We start from the raw sequence: 22,712 nt of genomic DNA, 5'->3' as shown, positions 1-22,712 counted from the left end.
GAACAGTGTTCCCATAGCTTTTGACCAGTTATGATATTCTTAGTAATTGAGGTAACTCACTCACCATGATTTAGCTTACTCTTATTAAGATTTTGGTAGCCCCGGTGGTGTAGTAGTTATACGTTGGGCTGTGACCCACAAGGTTGGCAGTTGAGAACCACCAGCCGCTCTGTGGGAGAAAGAGCTGTGACTCCCGTAGAGTTAAAGTCTCAGGGACAGTTCTACCCTGTCCTCTAGGGTCGCTATGAGTTGACATTGACTTGGTGGCAATGAATTTTTTGGTTATCAGTGTAAGTTTAATAGATTATCATGATGGGTTTTTTCCTTCGCATAGTACCAAATTGAATTAATCCAGTGTGTGCTTACTGTTTGGTTTCCTGTTTTTGAAGGGGAGTCTTCTAAGGGACAGAATGTTTTCCCTACCTCAGGAAGCACGTATGCAACTCCAGAACCTCAGAAAGAGCAATTCAAATCCACTTTGCAGAGTGTGGAAACTGGGTCTCCTGATGAAATAGTCGATCCACATAGAGAAAGGACTACACCTCAGTTGCCTCCGGATGGGATGGTTGTGTCTGATAAGGAACAAAGAACTGCTACTGCTTGTAAATCTGAACCAGTGGATAGCAGAACACCATCTTCTAAAACCCCACTAACCAGGTATCACGAGAAAGTTCCTAATAAAGTTTCTCTCTTGCCTCCCCCGTTGTATAAAAGATATACAGAACACAGGTAAATAAAACACACGCACACAAACACACGTTTTTATATACATTACACATACTAAATCCAGTACTCAGAATGGTGTTTTTAAAGTAAATTCCTCTGTCAGTAATGTAAAGAGAGAGTACTTCAGCAAAGGCAATAGTAATGTCAAGACACTTTGGGCAGACCGTTCAGTTAAATTCATATTCCTCATGGCAAGAGTTTTAACTTCTTAAACTGCTGAAAGTTGGGCTATTTAAGTAGGAAATCTTTAGAATGTATAACACACTTCCTTTTCTGAATTGTTTACGGTTATGGCTTGATTGTGTTTTAAGTCTACCACTCAGTAACGGTCAGGCCCTGAGTAGAAGGTAGGAGAAATAGGAAGCAGTGCAAATAAATAGTTGTGTTGAAGTTACAAATAGTGTGTGCCTTATTCTCTCATGGCTTTCTCCCTGTGAGAGTCAGCGTGGATTGAAGGCCCAACCTAACTCCTTCCATATTATTTCCCTCACACTCTAGAACAGGGTTTCCCCAAGTGGGCGATATATCATTTATAGAATCAGCCAGGAACTTACACTTGGCCAAGGACCATAGTGTGATGACTCCTGCTCTTGAGCTTTGCTACGCAAAAATTTCTTGTTCCCATGACTGTTGAGACCAAGGTAGAGATTCTGAACTGAAGCCAACTCAGTCGGAATAGAAATTTTTATAACATCCCCAAGTGATTTGTATGTATAATTAACCTTTTGACAAGGACTGTTCTAGAGTAAGCACCGAGTTTGTCAAAGGTATATGTCATAGCATGGTTCTGTTAATATTTAGTTGTGTCATTTTAGCATTAATGGAAAGAGGTTGGTATTAAGAATGCCTTTATATTTGCATTTCTAGACCTGGACGAAGACCCATGGGATTTTTGTCTTTAATTTGTTCCAAGAATAATTTGGAGTCTGAACCTACTCAAGTTCACACTAAGAAGCGTCTGAAACCTCTGATACCTGTGTCAAGGAAAAGTTTGAAAAGATCTAATCCACCCAATAAAAGTCGGCAAAAACCCCAAGGGTCCTCCGATGTAGCTCCATCTTCAGATGCTGTTCATAATCAGTCTGAGAACATCGACACTTCAGCAGCTCAGGTATGTGGTGACCTCTGTATTGTCCTGTGTAAAAAATCGGTTGGATACCAGGCATAACTAGGAAAAACACGGTAAGAGTGATTTCCATTGGGATGTTAGACATTACTGCAGAGCAGCTGCCACGCGTATCTTTCTCACTGCGGCCTGCCCTTCTCCCCTTACTGGAAGAAGGTGAAGTGTTACATTGGGAAGTTTCAGCTGGTTTAGGACCGAGCCATTAAAGTAGTCATAGTGGACATTTGATTGATCCCCATTCTTTTAGTGCATTGACTCTTCTGGTCTGTGGAGATTAGAGAGGGAATGCCTAAATTTTTATTGGCCTTGAATATGTACACTTGTAGACATAGTCTGCGACCCCCAAGAATTCAGTGAATATTTGTAGAGTTCTTTCCTACGCCCACCCACACCCTCTTCCCTCCTGTTCCTATCTTCCCTTTCATCTCTGGGACTCGTACTCCATTAAATGCATCATCGAAAATGTTATGTAGGGCCTTGACGTGTGACCCCATGAGCATTGGGACTCATCTAACCCAGCTAGCCAGACCCTGAGTTCAAACCATGTCTCTGGTGAAAGTAAAAGTGGAGACATCAGAGTTGGAGATGGCCAAGGCCCAGAACCAACTGGCTGCTGTTCTGCAGTGTCTGCTAGAGAGGAGCCACATGGACAGGGAGCAACCAGATGAGGAAGCTGGAAAGACACCCTCAGACGGCCACAAGAAGGACTGCTCCATCGCAGCTACCGGCAAACAGCCATCTACCCTCTTTCCGCACTAGAGGAGAGATGGATGATGGGCTGGCCAAGGGAGGGCCTCAGCGATCCATCATGTAGGTGATCAAGCTGTTTGACTGGAGTGTGGACTTGGCCCAGTACAGTGAGAACACCCCGCTGTATTCCATCTGTGTGCCTGGATGCGCAGCAGTCCCACCGCACAAGAGCGAGAGCGTTCACCCACCTCACCACTGCCTGAGGATGAGGAGGGGTCAGAGGTTACCAACAGCAAGAGTTGTGATGTGTACAAGCTACCTCCACCCACGGCCCCTAGAGATTCCTGCAGAACTCGGATTCCCTCCCCATTGTAGCCTGAGACCCAGGGTACCCCAGATGATGAACCTGCTGAGCCGGAGCCGGCACCCTCATCCACCGCGACATGTGGTGCTGGAAATGCATTTGCCAGCGGTGAAAGGAGGCATCCCATTGAACCAGGTCTGTTATGCATGAAGATCCTATGGGAGATTATGACCGACCGTGACATTTTCTCAGCTCCCCACCACAATAAAAATCCTCCGCCTCTTAAAAAAGAAAAGTTGTGTAAATAGAATCATATGGTAAATCCCCTTTTGGGATTGGCTTTTTCCCTCAGCACAAATCCTTGGAGAATCCCCCAGATAGCTGTGTGTCAGTAGTTCCTGTTTAGTGCTGAGTGGTATCCCGCAGTGTAGATGTCTCACAGTTTCATTTAATCTTCCTCCCAGGGAAACATCTGCGTTGTTTTCAGGTTTTGGCTATTACATCCATGTACATGTTTTTGTGTGAACAGGCTTCTATTTTTCAGGGCTAAGTATCCTCATTTTTAATGACTGCTCTTCCCTTGTTTGGAGTGACAGTAGGCCCATATTGGTAGTCATTTAAATTGCATTTGAAATCTATTTCAAACAATGTAATAATAGGAAACTTATAAATAGGCCTTTTGCACACTTATATACATAGGTTAAATTTTTAGGAATAAAATTGCTGCTTAAAAGTAGTTAGTATCATTTGAACAAATGTTACCTTCTGGTCTCTCAGAGGCTATATCAGTTTCTACTCATCAGCGGTAGATGACTGGGTCTTTTTCTTTAATCGGTTATTGAGTTTCGCTTTTGGCATTCATTGTAGGTTTTACAAGCACACATTCGTAATTGTTGCATGCTACACACGAAGGTCATTTGTGCTATAATTTCTGTGAGCTTTTGTTCACATCATGTGACTGTAAAAAATAGATTATTCGTCTTTTTATGTTAATTTGTAGATGTTCTCATTGTATCGAGGGGGAAAAAGACCTTTGTGATTACGATTTTTTTCCCCCCAAGTATGTTATTTGTCTTTTGATTTTGCACCTGGTAGGTTTTTGCCATGCTTAAAATTTTTACATAGATGAATTTATCAATCTTTTCATTTGTGATTTTTGACTTTTTGTATCAATTTAAAAGATGTCCCCATCTCAGTCTCGTGATTATAAACATGTTTTTTTTTTTTCTCTCCCACCGTGGTCTCCCACAGTAGTTTTAACTAAGTCCTTAGATATATCCAGATTTGGTTTTGGTGAGTGTATTATCCATGCCCCAGTTGCCCAACATTATTTACTAAATAATTCATGTTTTATTAGTTTTTGAAATGCTAGTGTCATCAGATACTGCATTTCCATGTGTGTTTGGTTATTTCTAATCTTTTCTTAAACTGATAACAGCTCTCTGTTTGTGTTCGGTCTTAATTTCTTATAGATTTAGATATGATAATTTTATAGGGTTTTTCTGATTTGTTATGCTTGAATGTTATTCTGTTTCATGGGTCTGTTTATTCTTATGCCAGGAATAAAGGTTTATATACTTTTTTTCTATATTACTGTAAACTTTTCATGGAAATGAGTAAAAGAATGAATCATATACAAAATAATGTATTTAGTCATGTCTTTTTAAATATTTAGTTGTTTCTAATTTTATAATTGTAAGTAATACCACAAAGACTATCTCATTCATCAGACTCTTACTATGTTTAGGACTGTTTCCTTAATATAATAGCATTGAATGAGTCACTTAGGGTACAGTATAGCAATAATGAAACCCACAACCTTCCTCTAGTTCTTAAACGCTTCCTCCCCCCAACTACCAGGACCCCAATTTTGCCTTGCAGACCTGGTTAGACCAGATGATGCACAGTGGTACAGATGGGAATTGGAAACGCAGGGAATCTAGGACAGAAGAACCTCTCAGGACCAGGGGTGACAGTGGCGATACCAGGAGGGAAAGGGGGTGTAGAAAGGGGGAATGGATCACAGGGAGCCACATATAACCTCCTCTCTGGGGGACGGGCAGCAGCGGGGTGGGTGAAGGGAGACGCTGGACAGTGTAATATAAGATATAATAATAATTTATAAATTATTAAGGGTGCATGGGGGAAAGGGGAGGGGGAAGAAAAAAAAAAGGAAAATGAGCGGATTCCGGGAACCCAAGAGGCAAGCGAATTTTGGGAATAATGAGGGCAACAAATATATAGATGTGCTTTACACAATTGATCTATGTATTGTGATGAATTGTATGAGCCCCAATAAATTGATTTAAAAAAAATAATAGCATTGAAATGAAATTGTTGGGTCACTGAGCATAAACAATTTTTTAAGTCATTTTATTGGGGGCTCATACAACTCTTACCACAATCCATACATACATCCATTGTGTCAAGCACACTTGTGCATTTGTTGACATCATCATTCTCAAAACATTTGTTTTCTACTTGAGCCCTTGGTATCAGCTCCTCATTTTTCCCCTCCCTCTCTGCTCCCCTTCCCTCATGAAACCTTGATAATTTATAAATTATTATTTTGTCATATCTTACGCTGTCCAACATCTCCCTTCACCCACTTTTCTGTTGTCCATTCCCCAGGGAGGAGGTTATAATCCTTGTAATTTGTTCCCCCTTTCCACCCCACCTACCCTCCACCCTCCCAGTATTGCCACTCTCAGCACTGGTCCTGAAGGGATCATCTGTCCTGGATTCCCTGTGTTTCCAGTGTGCATCCTCTGGTCTAGCCAGATTTGTAAGGTAGAATTGGGATCATGATAGTGGGGTGGAGGGGAGAGGAAGTCTTTAGGAACTAGAGGAAAATTGTATGTTTCATCATTGCTACACTGCACCCTGAATAGCTTGTCTCCTCCCGGTGACCCTTCTGTAAGGGATGTCCAGTTGCCTACAGATGGGCTTTGGGTCCCCAATCTGCACTTCCCCTCAGTCACAAAGTTTTGACTTTTTGTTCTGTGATGCCTGATAGCTGATCCCTTAGACAACTCATGATCACACAGGCTGGTGTGCTTCTTCCATGTGAGAGCATAAACAATTTTAAAGTGCTTAATACTTAGTGCTATGTTGTTCTTTGAAACAATAATACTAATTTAGACTACCACTAACAGTATATAAATTTTATATGGCAGATTTATTTTTATTGCCTTTTTAGATTCCTTGTGATGAAGGCTTACTGCAAGAAGAAAGTACAGATGGCCAAGACCAGCCATCTGAAGAGGAGACCAGCACCATCTCTGAATATTTTTTTAATGATATCTTTATTGAAGTTGATGAAATGGAATAAAATAGACTTTTTTTTTTTTTTTTTAAGCCTGGGGTTTCCAGAGTCAATTACATCAGCAAAGCAGTAATTAGAAGGAAACATCACTCTTTTTATTTAGGTTGATTTTGCATATTTAATAAGCTTGGTTTTGGCGCATTTATGATCAGTGGGAAACATTGTTGATTGATTCGCTGCTTTCATTCTGATTAATTCAATATTTTGAAAATGCCAAGCAATTAAGACTGTTTTCTCAGACAGACACCACACTTCTTGTGTACATTTTGACTTTTCTTGTGCTGGGCTCACAGAACATTTTAGAACGTCATGGTTAATGTCTCTGTATAAATCACAGGACCAATGTATTTGGAGATTGATTGTATTTCATGTTTATTGAACTTCTTTTTGTAAAGATTTTTTTTTAAATGATGAAGGCCTTTTCAATTGCCTCTAAGTGTATAAAAGTAAATTGTGAAACTCCATTTTAGTATGATAAATGCTAAACATTTTTCTAGCAACTGTTTTGACTGACTGAAAAATATGTATTTTTATAATTCACATCGATGTAACATTTGTCCTAATTGAAGAATTAGTATTTAAACTTATTATTTATAAAGATGAAACATCAAAGAGCCTATTTATTTTTAAATTTTTTATTTAAGAGGATATCCAGTCTTAATTATTTTCATCTCGCAGATTGTGGGTCAGAAGGCATTAACAAGTTTATGTTTGTTTCCTTACCCTCTTTAATTTTAAAGAGATTGTAAGTGATACAGCCCAGTATGTGGACAGTGTATATGTTTTGAATACATTTTTCTCATAGTATATGGACTTTGTACTGTGAAACTTTGTTTTTCTTATTTTGTAGATAATCTCAGGATTGGCATGAAGGGGAAAACCTTAATTTCTATGAGGCAAATTTCCTTACAAAATTAATCTATTCCTTTAAAAACAAACAAACAAACAAACTACAATTAATTTTTTGATCCCCCCCAATTAAATTCTGCACACAGAACTCTTAGGTCTTTAAGTACAGAACTTAATTGTGATGTTTAAAACAGAAAATAAAATAACAATTACGGTTGATAAAATTAGTGATTGTCAGCAATATGAATTTAAGGCAGTTTACAAATGTAACTCTAGTATTTATCCCCAAACAAACCTTCAGAAGTTCAAAGAAAAGTTCTAAAAGAGCTGTCTTTATTGTCATTTTATTGGGAAACTTCCTGGGTTCATAATCTGTAGTAGGAATTGGCAACTTTTTCTGCAAAATATTTTTGGCTTCAGGGTCATATCTGTGGCAACTCAGCCCCGCCACTGTGTGAAAGCAGCAGTAGACGACAACACTTAAACACAAACGGCTATCCCTGGGCATGAGCTGTCTTTTGCTGAAGCTTGCATTAGAGAGTCATTTTCTTAATATATGGTGCTGAAGTCTATGTGAGTCATAAGTTGTGCCTAAAATGGTTGATTGCATCATGAAATTATAAGTAGTTCATTTGAAAATGTATTTTAAAGTCTATGTAATTGTGTTTGTATATTATAAAAAGGTGGACAATTTTCATGTTCATTAGGAAAATAGGGTATGAATAGCAAGTTATAACAGTATTTTTAATTTATTGAAATTATTGCTATTAGAGCATTCTCATTCATTGTTTTATAGTGACATTTAATTTTTTGGTCATTAAAGAGTATAAGTCTAAGTGAAAATTCTCTATAGGTAGTCATATATTTCATGTGATTAACATGTCCCTCAAAAAATCATGGTATACAGTAAGTCATATTACTGTTTTAATGCTCTGTGTTTTAAAAATCCCATTTTGAAAAAGTTTGTTTTTCTTAATATTGAGTTTAGTACTAGATTGCCACAATTGAACTTTTACTTTATCCCCTGTATGGTATTTATTTTTTAACTTTGTTCATATCTGTCATTTGCTCATCTATAATAAATTTTATGGAAAATGTAATTTTTACTGTATATAAAGAATGGTTTTATCTTTGAACATTGTATTAGAGAATCAAGTCAGCCAGTTAAATTATCCTGTTATAGTTTTAAAACTAATATCCTAGAAAGGAAAACTTCATCAGTGTGTTTACCCTGCATGGGGGAAAGACTGTTCACCTCATGTTTTCAGATTCATACAAAGATGTTGCAGAGAATTTGTATTTTATTAAAAAGGAGCTATGATTAAAAATCTTTCCTGACTTTCCCTCTTGAACCTTTAACATCTAGCAAATGGTCAACACGATGATTTAAAACCCTGACTGTTGGTAAATGATCGAGACAGAGATAAGAATTTCCGTATCCACAGTTTATCACCATGTTATTTCAAATAGAAGTGACCACCCACAGCATCCTGCTTGAAGAAGTATTTGACAATAAAGCAATACCTGTCACTTGTAAGTTTTCTTGTTCCAAAGAAAGCAGTTATGTTCTATAGATATAAATTATGTAAATAAAGACTTTTATATCATTTATGTTTTTTCTTGTACAAGACTAAATAAAGGTATTTATGTACAGCTAACTGATACTGGTTATGTTTTTGAATTTTATTCCAACTGCAGTATATCTTTGCTTTCTTTCATACAAATGTGGTACAACTGGAAGGATTCATTTTTATTCTGACCTGCTATGACGGACTGAAAAAAAATCTTTGCTGAGTGAAAGAATAGGTTCTCCTTCCCCATTTGGGACATGTGAAGATTGCTTAATCTTTTGTTTATCACTCTATATAATGAATTTCTAGATATGAGAACCTGATTTCTTTCACTTTTTTTCTTTTCTCATTCTTTTTCTCTGTAGAGAAGACCAACTTTTCACTATGTGCCTGTCTGGCTGGAAAGTGATCTTCAGGAGTGGGTTCAGGTCCATGTTTGAAGGTGATCAAGACCATAGTCTCAAATTCCACCCATTGTTACCAAACCAGTAAGCCTGGTCTTTTTTATGATTTGGAATTTTGTTCATTTTTACTCACGCTGTGATCTAGAGTCACAGGTGTTGGTAGCCCAGCACCATCTTGTTCTTTTTGGCCCCAGGTGGTGGAAGCTGTGCTTTGAGCATCCCGTTCGTCTTTCAGATTTGCTTTCGCGTGTTTGATTTTCTTCAGTTGTTTTTGCTCACATTGGGAGGAGACCAATAGTTGTCTCTTAGACAACCGCTTGCAAATGTTTGAGACCTCAATTGTTATTTAGCAAGACTGGATGTAGAACATTATCTTTATGGACTAGTAGGCCACTTGACCTTCATGTCACTTGAGACTATCATCGTAAACTCTCAAGCCCACTGACTTAGTCCTTTAAGATGTTTGCTTACGGCTAAGAAGTTTTCTGAACTTGACCCCTTGGGATTCATTATGTTCTATATACATGGGTAAGGAGCCCTGGTGGCATAGAGGTTATGTGTTGGCCTGTGATCCACATAGAGGTTATGTGTTGGCCTGTGAGTAGTTCAGAAACTACCAGCTCCTCAAGAGAAAGACTGGCCTTTCTACTCCAGTAAATAGTCTTTGAAACCCACAGGGGAGTCAGCATTGACTATCGATGGCAGTGAGGTTGTTTTTAAAAAAAATTTTTTATATATGGGTATATAAGGGAGCTCCAAAAAGTTTGAGGAAAAATGAAATTAAATGACCATGAAATTGTCCCATGACATTTTGAAGCCCCCTCATAAGCTTCTTATTTGTAGCACATACAAATACACATGTAAAATTCCTCTGCCAAATCGGTGTATACTTGCAGGAGTACTCCCATACTCGGTCTCACTTCATTTATCATTGGCATCATAGGATTGTGGCCGTCGTAGCATTTCTCTTCACTGCCTTGCACTCTCACTACTTCTCTGTCTTCCTTTGCTTGGTGTGTGGTGCTGAGCTCTATTGGGCTTTGCCTTTCCCTCCTCCCTTCCTCGCTGTCTTTGATCAAAGAATGTTTCTTTTTGTATGGAACCTTTGCTTTGACTTTTTATAATATTGTTTTCATAAAATATATGTCCTTTTGTGAATGATTTATTTAACTTAATATCCTCCAGGTTCTATACTGTGAGATAGCTCATGGATTCCTCTCATTCTTTAATGTTGCTAATGTATTCATCCAGTGATTTACATTGTTTACGTTCTTTTTGGGGGGTGTTGGCAAGATGATTTAAAACTAATTTCCAACTGTCTAAATTTAAAAAAATTAACTTTCAGAACAGCTATTATTTATAATTTGGAGTTAATGGCAGTGTGATGTTTTTAGTTTATTATTTTTGCACTATACTAAGCTCTTCGAAAATAATAACAGTATTACAAATGAACTAAGAAGTCAAATAATTCTAAAATATTTCCCATCCCTCAAAAAACTTTTACATATTGTTGCTTACCTATTTCTAACATTCTGATCCCTTATTTACAAATGATGTTAGACCTGATTGCATATTTGTTCAATTTCAGACGGCAGAAATTGGTAACATTACTCAATTTCTTCATCACTAGTTTTAGTGGATGGCGTGATAGTTAGGTTTATTGTGCCAACCTGGTCAGTAGGACCATGTGGGCAGAGATTAATCAGGTCAGTTTGATTAGAGGGCAAAGAGATAAATGGCTCTGCAAGGCCTGCCCCGATCTCTCTTGCTCTTTGGTGATCAGACCAACTGATCACTGCTGTTTTAGCTAGTTCTCTGCCTCAACCTGTGTGCTACAGTACCTGTGGATCATGTTGCTACAGCTTGAGGCTACTTCGAGACCTGCTTTGCCACACTGCTGGTGCTTAACATCGCTTGAGCTTGAGGCTGGTGGATCCTCTCGCCTTGCATTGCTTGAGTCTGATAGTGCTACTGACTGTTGCTGATCCACCCTGCTGTCTGCTGCCTGAGGGCAAACTGCCTGTTTTGCCTGAGGGAAAACTCCACTGTCTGCTTCCTTGACCTTGGACAGAAACCGCCTCTGTGAGTTGAACTGTTCCACAAAAGTGTGTTGAACTGAGCCCTCTGTACTGCTGTGTGGACTAATTAGCTGTTACAGTCCTTCTTGCTGTATAAACCTATCCTTTTATATACATATATAATCACTGTGTAAATGTGATCAGTTGCATTAACTGGAATTTTTGTTGTTGAATTGTTAGGCACCATGACTCAGTGATTCACTGTGCAATAGAAGGAAATGCTGCCTAGTCCTACACCTTCCTCATAATTATGTTTGAGCCCATTGCTACAGCCAATGTCGATCCATCTCACTAAAGGTCTTCTTCTTTTTCACTGCCTTCTACTTTACCAAGCATGATGTGCTTTTCCAAGAATTGGTCTTACCTGTTCACCACTGGTGAATACAAGTATATTCCAACTCATAGGGACCTTATCATTTTATCACCATATTACCTTACCATAGTTCTTCTCACAGCTAAATATTTTACTTGTTTTGTTATCGTGCCAGCTGTGTAACATGTCAGGTGCCCCGCCTCTCTCCTATATCCCCAGCACCTCAAACGCACTGATAACATGTTACCCACTGCCAACCAGCTGATTCTGTCACCTAGCCACCGTATATCATGTTTCTGACACTTTACACCCTTGACCTTGTGGTTAATAGTCAAACATTACCAGCCAGCGCCACCAGGTGCTGGGGAGGCGGGGCGGGTGGAGGCATAATAAGTAAGGGGGGGATTTTTTGTTTAATATCTGAATAAGGAAACAATTTTTCCAAAGAGTTTTATTTCTGAGACCCATCAAGCACTTCTACTGGGTAGATCTTGAGTCACAGCGAAACTGTCGGGCAGAGTAGCACTGCTCCCTGCCTCATCTTCCTTCCTCAGGGCCGGTAGTGGGCTTAAACAGCTGACCTTACAGTTAGCAGCCTACTCGGTACTGATATTAAAACGTGCTGTCTCACATCCCAGAGTGCCCTTTTTAATATTAGAGAAAGCAGGAAACAACACCGAAGATGAATCGTGCCCGATTCCAGTAAATCTCAACTCGCTCTGCTCACAGCCGCCGAAGGCGCGGGCCTCAAGGATCCCGGGACAGCACCCGGGCACAGAACGCGCCCAAGCTCGCGATGGGACAGATCCTCGCGGGTTTGCGCCGCTCTTCTTTATTGGCTGAGCTCGGGGGCGTGGCGAGCGGCGCTGACCAATCGCCTGTGGCTCTCTTGGGCACGTGCCGGGGCTGGCCTGGGACCCTGAGCGGAGCCCGTGGGCCGTCTGCCGCTGCAAGGACGCGAGAGTAGCCGGATCCAGCGGACAAGGTCCCGGACGGGAAAGCGCCGGCCCGGACCAGCCTTGGCCGCGCGCTCGCGCCTCCCTCCCCCCTCCGTGCCTGCCGCCATGTGGGCCGCCCTGAGGTTAACAAGCCTGCGGCCTTGCGCCCGCGCCGCCGCCCCCCGTCTGCGAGCCTACCACGGGGACTCGGTGGCCACGCTGGGCTCCCAGCCGGATTCGGGTTCTGCCATCTACCAGGTAGGCTGGGTGAGCGCCCCAGCAGCCCGGGCCTCGAGCCCCCGGCCTGAGCCCATGATCGATCCCCTTTCCTCCGCCCGGGACGGACAGGAGTAGGCGCTGTCGGCCACAGAAAAGCAGATGCGGGGTGGGGCCACGCTCACAGCTGTGGCTGTTTTCTCTGGAGCCCCTTCCATCGAGATTCAGGGACGCACTAGGGTATCGTGAAGTTCGAAAACGAAAAAAACGCTAAAGCATATTATATATGTTTTAGTTCGCTTTTAGAACTGGCCCGGCTCCCCGTAGCTCTTTGAAATCAGTGGTTCTCAAGATTTGACTTGCCACTTGGGGAGTGTGTTGACCATACCCTGTTGTTTGCATTGCTAATGAAATCATGGAGGGGTTAGGGAGCAGCTAGCTTTGGGAACCACTGAGCCTGCACACCTCCCTCTGGATCGCCTTGCTTATAGACTTTAAATATTTGGTTATATTGATCGAAATCACTCCGCATTACCTTTGAGTGCCTTTTTTGAAAGTTAGAAAGTATCACAAGGTCAAAGAAACAACTCACAGTTAATGAGTTCTCAGAGCTGGAATATTTCGCAGTATCCCCCACTTGCTAAGCGGATTCAGAGGAGACATTTTAAGGACCTGTGTTTGAGGAAGCAAGGAGCTGCAAGAAAATCAAGCCGAGATCATCTCCAGCGAAATTTCTTGGGATCAGGAGAGAATGCTTAATTCAGAAACTTTAAGCGGCTTTTGTGGTCCTGTTACTTGTTATAGCTGTGGGCGAATGGAACTCATAGTTGAGCAGAAACAGACAATAAAACAGGCAGCCATGGCCCAGCATGATAAGTAATGTCGAGGTTTAGAAGAGGCTCAGGGAAGCTACAGATGGCAGTAGTGCAGTGAATCTGATGGTTGGGTAGGAGTCGTGGGTTGAGGGTGGAGGATGAGGGGAGGCGCTACAAACCAAGAAGTTGACAAGAATGTAGGTACTGGTTATGAAAGTACAGGGTGAGGAGGAGGACTTGAAAGGCATTAATGCTTGTGCCAACGTCATAGAGTTATGGAAATAATTAACACTTGCTTAGACTAATGTCTACAATGTAGTAAGCTCTCAAGAAAGACCGGTGCTTGTTACTTTTTCTCTTCTCCTTAGGTCAATATGTGATCTGCGCAGCTAGCTTTTGCCTCCGGAATGCTATGCAGCAAACATCTCAACTCTCATTGTCCAAAAGAGCAAATGTTTATTTTTCTCTCATAGTTCTGTGGTGACTCCGTTCCAAGCAATTCATCAAATTTAGATCTGCTCTACTTAGTTCTTATTCCTGGACTCAGGTGAAGGGGCAGTGGCTTTGGGGGGGTAGGAGAAGTGACCTTATGGTGGAGATTAGGGGGGGCCAGAGGAGAGAGGGAACTACATGGAAACACAGGGCTCTTTGAAAGTCGGCTTGGAATTTGGCATATTGCCACTTTTGCCCACCCCCCACTGGTCAAAGCAGGCAAAACAGGAAGATGCAAACTCAGTCACTCCTTGAGTGGATGCTGACTCAGCGACCCTAGAGGACAAGGTAGAGCTAACTGCCTCTGTGGGTTGCCAAGACCAAAATTCTTTATGGGAGTAGAAAGCCCAGTCTTTCTCCTGAGGAGTGATGGTGGTTTCAAACTGCTGAGTTAGCAGCCCAACACAAACCCAGGATGCCACCAGAGCTCCTTCAAAGACTGAAGTGGGGAACCTTGGCAAGGGTGGGAGAGAAGGGAAGTTTTGAACAAGTATGTAATACAGTCTACCCATGGTCCACGATGGCTGCTTAAGCTCCAAAGCATTGTATCTGAGTTTCAGAAATAAGTAGGTGACAGGGTGAGTAGGCAATAGTGTACTGTCACTTGGCTTGTCTTCTTTTTAAGGAACCCACCCAGAAGTCATATCTCACAACTTCTGCCTATATTTCACGAGTTCGAATGGGGTTCCAAGGACACCCCTGTGACAGGATTCCAACAGGTTCATGGAAAAAGAGAATGAAAAGAGAACGATTCTTCTCCGTGAAGTTTTGTTTGTACCGCATGTTACCTTTTCTAGCTCGGGGCTCTGCCACCTGAAGGAAACTGATATTCCATTATTAAAGAAGACAGGGTGTGGACAAGCAGATACTTGTCTCTACCACAGACAGCATGGCGAGAGCGGTGTGTTTCCCTTAAGCTATCTGAGGTGCTACACAAGATCCCTTACGTGCGCCTCCTGGAGATCTGGGATCTCCAGCTTCAAGCAGTTAACTTTGATGCAGACGCACCTCCTCTTAAAAGGGGAGCAAAGGATACGGCATTGCCATGGATTGAGATTGGATTGGCACAGAGAGATTCTATTTCCTGGAGTCCTGACCACATTCCACTTTGTCAGTTTCCCTGATCTCCTATTTAGAACAGTAGTATAGTACTGCCTACTCTCTCTTCTTCCACCACCGTGGACAAAGGGGCTTCAAAAAGTTCCTGGCCAAATGGAACGGAAAGATAATGGAATTTTTTCTGGGATCCTTTTGAAACCTCCCCGCACTTCAGAAATCCTTGGTCATTAGTGCCTGTTTTCTGTTTCTTAACTGGGAGACTGACTTATGTGGGTCAAAGATCCCTTATAGAGCCAGCTCTGATCCTGATTGGTGCTCTTCTACATTGGGAAATGTAGTTGGCAATTGTACTCCGGGATTTGGGTCCTCTTTCACAGAGGTGCCCGGACGAAGGATGAGGAGATCTGCTGCTGTAAAGATTGACAGCCGTGGAAGCCCTCCATAGGGTCACTATGAATCAGAGTCGGCTCAGTGGTGGTGGGGTGTGTGTGTGTGTGTGTGTGTGTGTGTGTGTGTGTGTGTGTTCAGAGGTTTGCTTGCTTTCCCTGTGTGTATGTGAGCTGTTTTTGCCAGCTCTGAAGCTTGGTGTCTGATTGCAAAGTTGGCAGACTAGGAAATAGAGTGACGTTAGAGGGCATGAAATTTTGATTGATGTGGGAGGGGATCGAAGTGAAAATAAACGTTGACCTGAATCTCAGCTTCTAGACTCTCCAGGGGGAGAAGGACTGTGTCGTCGTGATCTAGTCCTGTGATACTGTACAAGCAATGCCATGAGTAGATAGATGCCTTTAACAGCACTTACCTTCTCACAGTTGGTTGTCAGGTACTGCAGGGTCTGTCCTGCCACCGAGCAACCCTGTGTACAATAGAGGTGAGCTCGGCCTTGTTCTGGGACATCCTGACAGCCCTGTGTTTGAGTCCATCGCGGCAGCTCCCGTGTCCATGGGCTTTCCCTTTGTCATTGGCCTTCTGCTTTCCCACTGTGATGTCCTTCTCCAGAGACTGGTCTCTCCTGCCAGCATGTCTAATGGATGTGAGATGAAGTCTTGCCATCCTTTGCCACACAGGGGCATTCTAGTTATACTTCTTCCAAGCAAATGTGTTCATCCTTCTGGCATTTCATGGACTGTCCCGTATCCATAAGCCACACCGCAATTCAAACGTATCACGTCTTCTCCGATCATCCTTCTTCGTTGTCCGGCTCTCACATGCGTCTGGGGTGATGGAAAAGATCATGGGTTGGTCAGGTGCACCTTCGTCTTCACCTGACTTCTTTGCTTTTTTAGCACTGTATTTTTTGGGGTGAGGTTATTACAATAAAGCTTGATAGATGAAGAAATTTGAATTCACATAATTTTGAGGGGTCATGAAATATTTCCCCTCCAACCCTTTAGAAGCTGCAAAACACCATTAAAAAAATCATTTTATTGGGACCTTTTACAGCTCTTATCACCATCCATCCATCCATTGTGTCATGCACATTTGTACATATGTTGCTATCATCATTTTCAAAACATTTTCTTTCTACTTGAGCCCTTGGTATCAGCTCTTCATTTTTGCCCTCCCACCCCCCTCCCTCAGGAACCCTTGATAAATTATAAATTATTATTTTCATACCTTACGTTGTCCGCTGTCTCCCTTCAACCACTTTTCTGTTGTCCGTCCCCCAGGGAGGGGGTTATATGTAGATCCTTGTGATCGGTTCCCTCTTTCTTCCCCACCTTCCCCTCCTGGTATTGCTACTCTCATGATTGGTCCTGAGGTTTTATCTGTCTTGGATTCCCTGTGTTTGCAGCTCTTTTTTGTACCAGTGTACATGTTCTGGTCTGGCTGCATTTATAAGGTAGAATTGGGGTGCAAAAACCATTCTTAGCATGTGGATTTTTCAAAAGCAGGGCTGATCGTGGGAAACGTGAGCTTCATTTGGACCACTCAGTGAGGAGAACTGACAGGCTTTTATGGCCTTTCTGCAGGACCAAAATCCCTTAGGAATGCCCACAATGCACTTTAGGAATTGCTAATATTTGAGATCTGAGCTTCTGTTACGTACGGTCTGTTCCCTGGTTGCTCACTGAATTAAGCTGGAAGATAGATTTCCCTGAGACCAGTTTGAAGAGGGTTGTCAAATCAGTTAGTTACATGATAGTTGAATGGAACCATGAAGGTTGACAAGCAACCAGCTTCTTGGTACAACAAATGTAGATGCAGGTGTGAGAGTGGAGGTGGGCAACAGTGTTAGTACTTCCTCTTTGCATCCTGGTTTTTGTGGTTTCCTGTTGCTTTTCACATTTTATAGGCATCTTTTGTAGTAGGTTTGCCTTTGATTTCCTGACTGGGGCTTCCATGAGCATCAATTGTGGATTCAAGCAAATGAAATCTTTGGCCATGCCAATCTTTCCTTGTTTATCATCATGTTGTTCATTGGTCCAGCTCAACAGTCATCTTTATATTGAGATGTAACCCATACCCCATGTCTTCAGTAAGTGCTTCAAGTCCTCTTTGCTTTCAGCAAGTTCTGGTGTCATCTGCATATTGCTGCTGGTTAATGAGCCTTTCTTCAATTCTGTTGCTTCATTCTTCATATCTAGTTTCTTTGATTATTTGCTCAACAGGGATTGAAAAAGACTGATGTCTACCGTTGTTGACTCTGCCAAAGAACTCTCCATAATCCTTTTTGTAAGACTGGTCTTTTTCTTACCAAGCCCTTTAGTGTCTCCTTTCTTGGAAATGCTCTTATTTCAAAATCGAGGACAAATTGCTGACTATAAATTCTTGGTTGGCTTCTTTTTCCCCCCAGAGTTTTATGTCATCCCATTTCTTTCTTCTCAGCATGGTTTCTGGTGAAAATTCTAAATTTATTCTTACTAATAAGTTTTCTTTGTCGGTGACTCCCCCCCCTCCACTCCCCCGCCCCCCACACCTGCATCCCAACGCTGCTCTCAGGAGATCGGAAAGTTTGACTCCAGTATGTTAACAGTGATTTTCTTTGGGGTCTGTCCGGGCTAGGGCTCTTCCAGTCTCTTGTGGTAATTTCCACCACTTTCCTGATGGTCAACAGCTCTTGAACGATTTTCTCCGTGGTTTTTTTTTATGTCTTTTTATCTGACGTTCCTCGCACATGTACGACATTCCTCTTGATCGTGCCCCACATAATTATTAGACTTTCTTCAGATATTTGGCTTGTTTTTGTGGCTTGTGCTTGTCATTTGGTATTGAGAGACTTGTTTCAAGCTTACTAATTCTTCCCTTCATGTGTCAACTCTACTGCTGAGGCAAACTGACCAAAGTGATGCCATTTTGTTGACTGTTAGATGACCTGCGTGCTCACCCTTCCCTTCTTGGAAGTCCCGCTAATGATTGATTTTAGAATGGACTCTTGTGTTCCCAAGATCAGGACATTATAATTAATCTCGTTATTCTTCAATATTGTTCCTTTTGATAAATGGTTCTCAACCTTCCTAATGCCGCAACCCTTTAATACAGTTCCTCAGGTTGTGGTGATCCCCCAGCCATAAAATTATTTTCGTAGCTACTTCATAACTGTAATTTTGCTACTGTTATTAATTGGGCAACCCCTGTGAAAGGGTCGTTTGACCCCAAAAGGGGTCCCGACCCACAGGTTGAGAACTGCTGCTTTTGATGTTGTAATCCGAAGGTTGTGATTAATTTTTATTCTTCCATATTGTTCCTTTTTGACGTTATAATCAATCCTGTACCCTGCAGTGCTCACTTAATCTAAAGAATGATAACGTTAATTTTGCTTTCTGTGTTTGCCATACCTGCTCACTCTATGGGAAAGCTCCTGATAAGTGGGATTTGCCTTATCTCTCTACTCTGCACTGCAGTCTGAAGGATCACTTTAGAATTTTTTTTTTTCACATTAGATTCTTGCAGTCCAGTTAATCTAATAAAGACTCTTCTTAATTTCAAGACATTTTAGTGGCTGTCATTTACTTGAACCTGCAACATGGCTTTGCTCTTTCAATTTATTACTTCTAATATGTTGGTACTTCTAGATTTCTGTTTGCTGTATTTATTTGATTTACAATTTTTCATTTATTTAGTCAGAGTGCTCTTGTAATGTTTTCCTGTGGGGGGTGTGTGTGTGTGTATTTGTTGACGAAGTGGTTCTGGGTGGGTGGTGGTCCTTGTCCACCCTAAGCCACCATGGTTGTTGGGCTTACAGCCTTGGAGCCCAGAATGCATACATCTCACTGTTCTGCTGGTTTAAAAACAGCCCTCAACTCAAAGTCTGTCTGTCTTATAGAGCTGTTTCAAGAGGTATAAGAAGTTAAGGATACATTCCTAAGAAGCCTAATTACCACCCCAGGAGCTCCCAAGACCAGAGGCCTCTCAAATCATACTCTCTGCGGTCGAGTTCATTCTGACTCACAGGAATCCTATGGGTTATAAGATGGTGGTAAATCTTTAGGGGAATAAAAAGCCTTCTGTTTCTTCTGTGGAGTGAACGGGAGATTGGAACTGCTGACCTTGTAACCCACTATGCCCCCAGGGCTGCTGCACAGAGGCCTCTCTAAATGCAAAATGAACTCACTGCCGGCAGGTTGATTCTGACTCCTAACAAGCGACCCTACAGCACAGAGCAGAACTGCCCCTGGGTTTCTGTTCCTGTGACTCTTGATGAGACGAGAAAGCCGGCATTCAGTCCCCTTATCCACGTCAAGGGACGTTCTACAAGCTCTTCTAACACCACAGCTTGGTGATGGCTGCAAGAAGTGTGGCCCAGAGCTTTGTTTTTGTATGAGATGGTTTACAAGGAGTTTCTGTCTTTGCTTAATATGAACAAAAGCATCTCAACTTGGGCTTAATCATGGAGCAAGTTCTTAACTTCCCCTGCCTCACGCCCTTAATACCAATAATAGATACTGTGATCATCATTGAAAGACAGGGAAAGTATCCCATACCAAACCTGTTCTTTGGGGTATCTTTCCAGTTTACCCTTGATAAAAACCCAGAGATGGAAATATAGGTTGGTGCCCCTTTATTTTGGCTGTACATTAGAATTACATTCCAACAGGGACTTCCTAAAGATCTTACTTAATGCTTAGATCATCCCCAAGATCAATGACATCAGAATCTCTGGGTAAGAGGGAGGAACAGACATAGGCTCCCCCCCCCTTAAACGCCCCAGTGACTTCAGTGTGCAGCCAGTCAGACCCCACAGGTGGGCCGTGACCCAGCAAAGAACAGAGTAGTGACATATCGTCTTGGGCTTTATTGTGATAAAAAGGAGATGGTTTCTTACTATTTTCTCTGTTTTGTTTCTATTTCAGGAAAACTATGAACAGATGCAAGCACTAGTAAATCAACTTCACGAGCGAGCACAGCATATAAGACTGGGTAAACAGCAATTATCCTTTCATTTATTTTTCTCAATGAAGATGTCTGCATAGTTACTGGTTTCAGGAAAGCCAGGCAGCATTAAGCGTTTAACTCTTCACCACATTTGGTACTATATTGGCATTTTATTTCCACTTCTATTACTGTCAGATTCCCGCCCCCCCTCCCTGCTTCTATAGCATTAGCTCTGTTTAGGATGAATTAGAAACTAAAATTAACCAAACTTTTAACAACACAACCCTGAAATTTTTTGTTTTACTTTAAGCGACTAAAACGTTTCCTGCTCTTCAGCCATGCTTGTGCCAGACACTGAATTTTGCACAGAATTTTCTGCGTGTTCTATTGTAGTGCCAGAGCGAGATTAAGCCACACACAATTTTAATTAAAGTTGAGAAACTGCATTAGCTGGCGGTCCAGGCGAGAGGCTAGTTCTTCATCGACCCTGAGTGCTTCATGAGGGGAGTTTCTAAACCGTGGATGAAACAAGGCACAAGGGCAGGTGGCGTCGTGCTAAATGGACCAATAGGAACTTATGGAAATGAAACGGGGTTTACAGCAACATCAGCACTTTCAAAACTAAATACAATGGGTCAACAGTTACAGAAGTTACTAAAGGAATTAGAGTAGCTACAAAGTGGCCACACTTGGGTCGATACAAAATGGTTACACTCAGACTAATTAATACAACATATTAAAGGAGCTGTATTAAAGGGCTGCAGCATTAGGAAGGTGGAGAACCACTGCTATAGAGTATTAGGGAGGAAGACAGCTCAGCATCTGGAATCAAACCTTTCTGGACCAGACAATTTAGTGTTTGGGTCTTGAGAGCAGACAGTGTGGCATTTTGGCCCTGGTTTTGAGAGTGGGGCAAGACAACCTGAGAGGGATTGCCTGGCGCCCTGTGGTGAGACCAGTCACACTGAGACTCAGGGAGGTTTCCGGGATGGAAAGTAAGAACTTTGTTCTTGGAGGAAAGGTGAGCCTGGCCCCTCCTGCCCTCCCCCTGCCTAGTAGGTGTACTTGACCCTGGAGCAGTTCCGCTTGGAATGCCTAAACCGTGGCTCACCTGCTGACACCTGATGTGCACCCCACCCCCTCGTGGTGACATTAGAGGGCACTCCGCTCACTTTGTTTGTTGCCATGAGCATACTTTTCTAGTTATTGTTTGCTGTTGACCTTTCATCATGGAATTGTTACACATTGTGATCGACTTTCATATTGTGAAGAGAGCTAACTTTTGCCAGAGCGTCCTGAGGCAGCGTCCTTGGAGAGAACATTGCTACTAGTTGTGGCAGTTCAGGAGCTTGGCCCGTGGTAAAATCTTGCAGGTAGGGAGCTGGACTGGTCTTGCTGTTCTAATAACGGAGCAGTTTTTCATTCATGCATTTGTTCTGTCTGGTGTATTTTCAGTAGCTCATAACTTGGGACAGAGGAGTAGCTCGGAATGATAGGCAGTCCTTGTAAGCAGGCTCTCCTGTGTAACAGATCAATCACAATTCATTGGAAAGGGCAGAAAATAATTCCGAGCATTCATTTGGAATATTGGAGTCGCTGTCTTTTTTACTATAGCAGTTTAGTCAAAATCAACCACACCCCTGAAATCCTTCACCAGGACATGAACAGATGTCAAGCAGTGATTCGTTGAAGCCAAGACTTCATTCAGATGGTATTACTTGCTCCTTTCTACCAGGAGCGTTTAATAGGGAGAGGTTTTCTACTCCTGTAAAGAGTTATAGTCTCAGACACACACAGGGCTAGTTTTACCCTATCATATGGGGCCCCTGTGCCTTGATTGAAGTTGTTTTATGTAATTCATATATCTGGTTGTTGAACTCAATTCATTCAAAATTATGTTCAAACACCGAAAATGTCAAGAACTGAGCATATTTTCCCCATAAGAAATAATTAAAAATCAAATAATTGGTTCCGAGGCCCCAAATTTACACTTGTAAATTATTTTTCCAGGACTTTAATACAATGCTAACAGCTGTAGATTGGTGAAATACTCCCTAAGACACCTAAACACAATAAACAAGTACATTAACTATCAGAACACAGCGCTGGAAGTAAGCCCCACTGGGGCAGTTCGACTCTGACAGAGCGTTGCTGAGTCGGCATTGGATCCTTGTCTGATGGGCTGAGTGCAAGAAGAGGCTCGGAGTCTTTTTAATGAGTCACAGCTGCGTGTGCAGCAAGTGAAGGTGATGGTGATGAAGAATTTGTTGCAAGTGGGAGTTGGTCCAGTCCATTCACAGCGAAGGGCAAGTTTACATAAGGTTACAGGGCAATATGAGTGGTCCATAGTCAGCTGCTCATGACCTGGGGTTCCTGTATATTGAGGGATCAGGGATCTATAGACTGAAGAAAACAAGTCAGTTTGTTTACTTAAGAAATTTGGCCGGGGCCAGCCCCAATCCCAACTATGTGGCACACCCCTACCCCCCC

General features: G+C 42.1%; 2 protein-coding genes across 3 annotated transcripts in view; both read left to right on the top strand.

Annotated features, from left to right (window-relative positions):
* BDP1 (B double prime 1, subunit of RNA polymerase III transcription initiation factor IIIB) overlaps nt 1-3,577 on the top strand; it is a 104,385-nt gene extending 100,808 nt beyond the window's left edge. Inside the window, exons 38-40 of the mRNA XM_045285229.1 lie at nt 390-657; nt 1,594-1,837; nt 2,477-3,577. Coding sequence (XP_045141164.1) covers nt 390-657; nt 1,594-1,837; nt 2,477-2,611 — 647 coding nt within the window. The 3' untranslated portion in view covers nt 2,612-3,577. The remainder of the gene's footprint in view (nt 1-389; nt 658-1,593; nt 1,838-2,476) is intronic.
* Nucleotides 3,578-12,347: 8,770 nt separating this feature from the next.
* The window catches only part of MCCC2 (methylcrotonyl-CoA carboxylase subunit 2), an 83,672-nt gene continuing 73,307 nt past the window's right edge, over nt 12,348-22,712 (top strand). Inside the window, exons 1-2 of one of the 2 annotated variants that reach the window (XR_006679565.1) lie at nt 12,348-12,582; nt 20,201-20,267. Coding sequence is in view for 1 of the 2 variants with exons in the window: in XM_004703550.2 (XP_004703607.1) it covers nt 12,451-12,582; nt 20,201-20,267 (199 nt within the window). In the remaining variant the exon portion in view is untranslated. The remainder of the gene's footprint in view (nt 12,583-20,200; nt 20,268-22,712) is intronic. The other variant, XM_004703550.2, reaches the window with a different exon arrangement.

This window comes from Echinops telfairi, unplaced genomic scaffold, assembly GCF_000313985.2.
Source record: "Echinops telfairi isolate 266 unplaced genomic scaffold, ASM31398v2 ScPeMD7_7469;HRSCAF=8507_1, whole genome shotgun sequence".
Classification (NCBI taxonomy): domain Eukaryota; kingdom Metazoa; phylum Chordata; class Mammalia; order Afrosoricida; family Tenrecidae; genus Echinops; species Echinops telfairi.
This window is presented reverse-complemented; position numbering and strand designations above follow the sequence as displayed.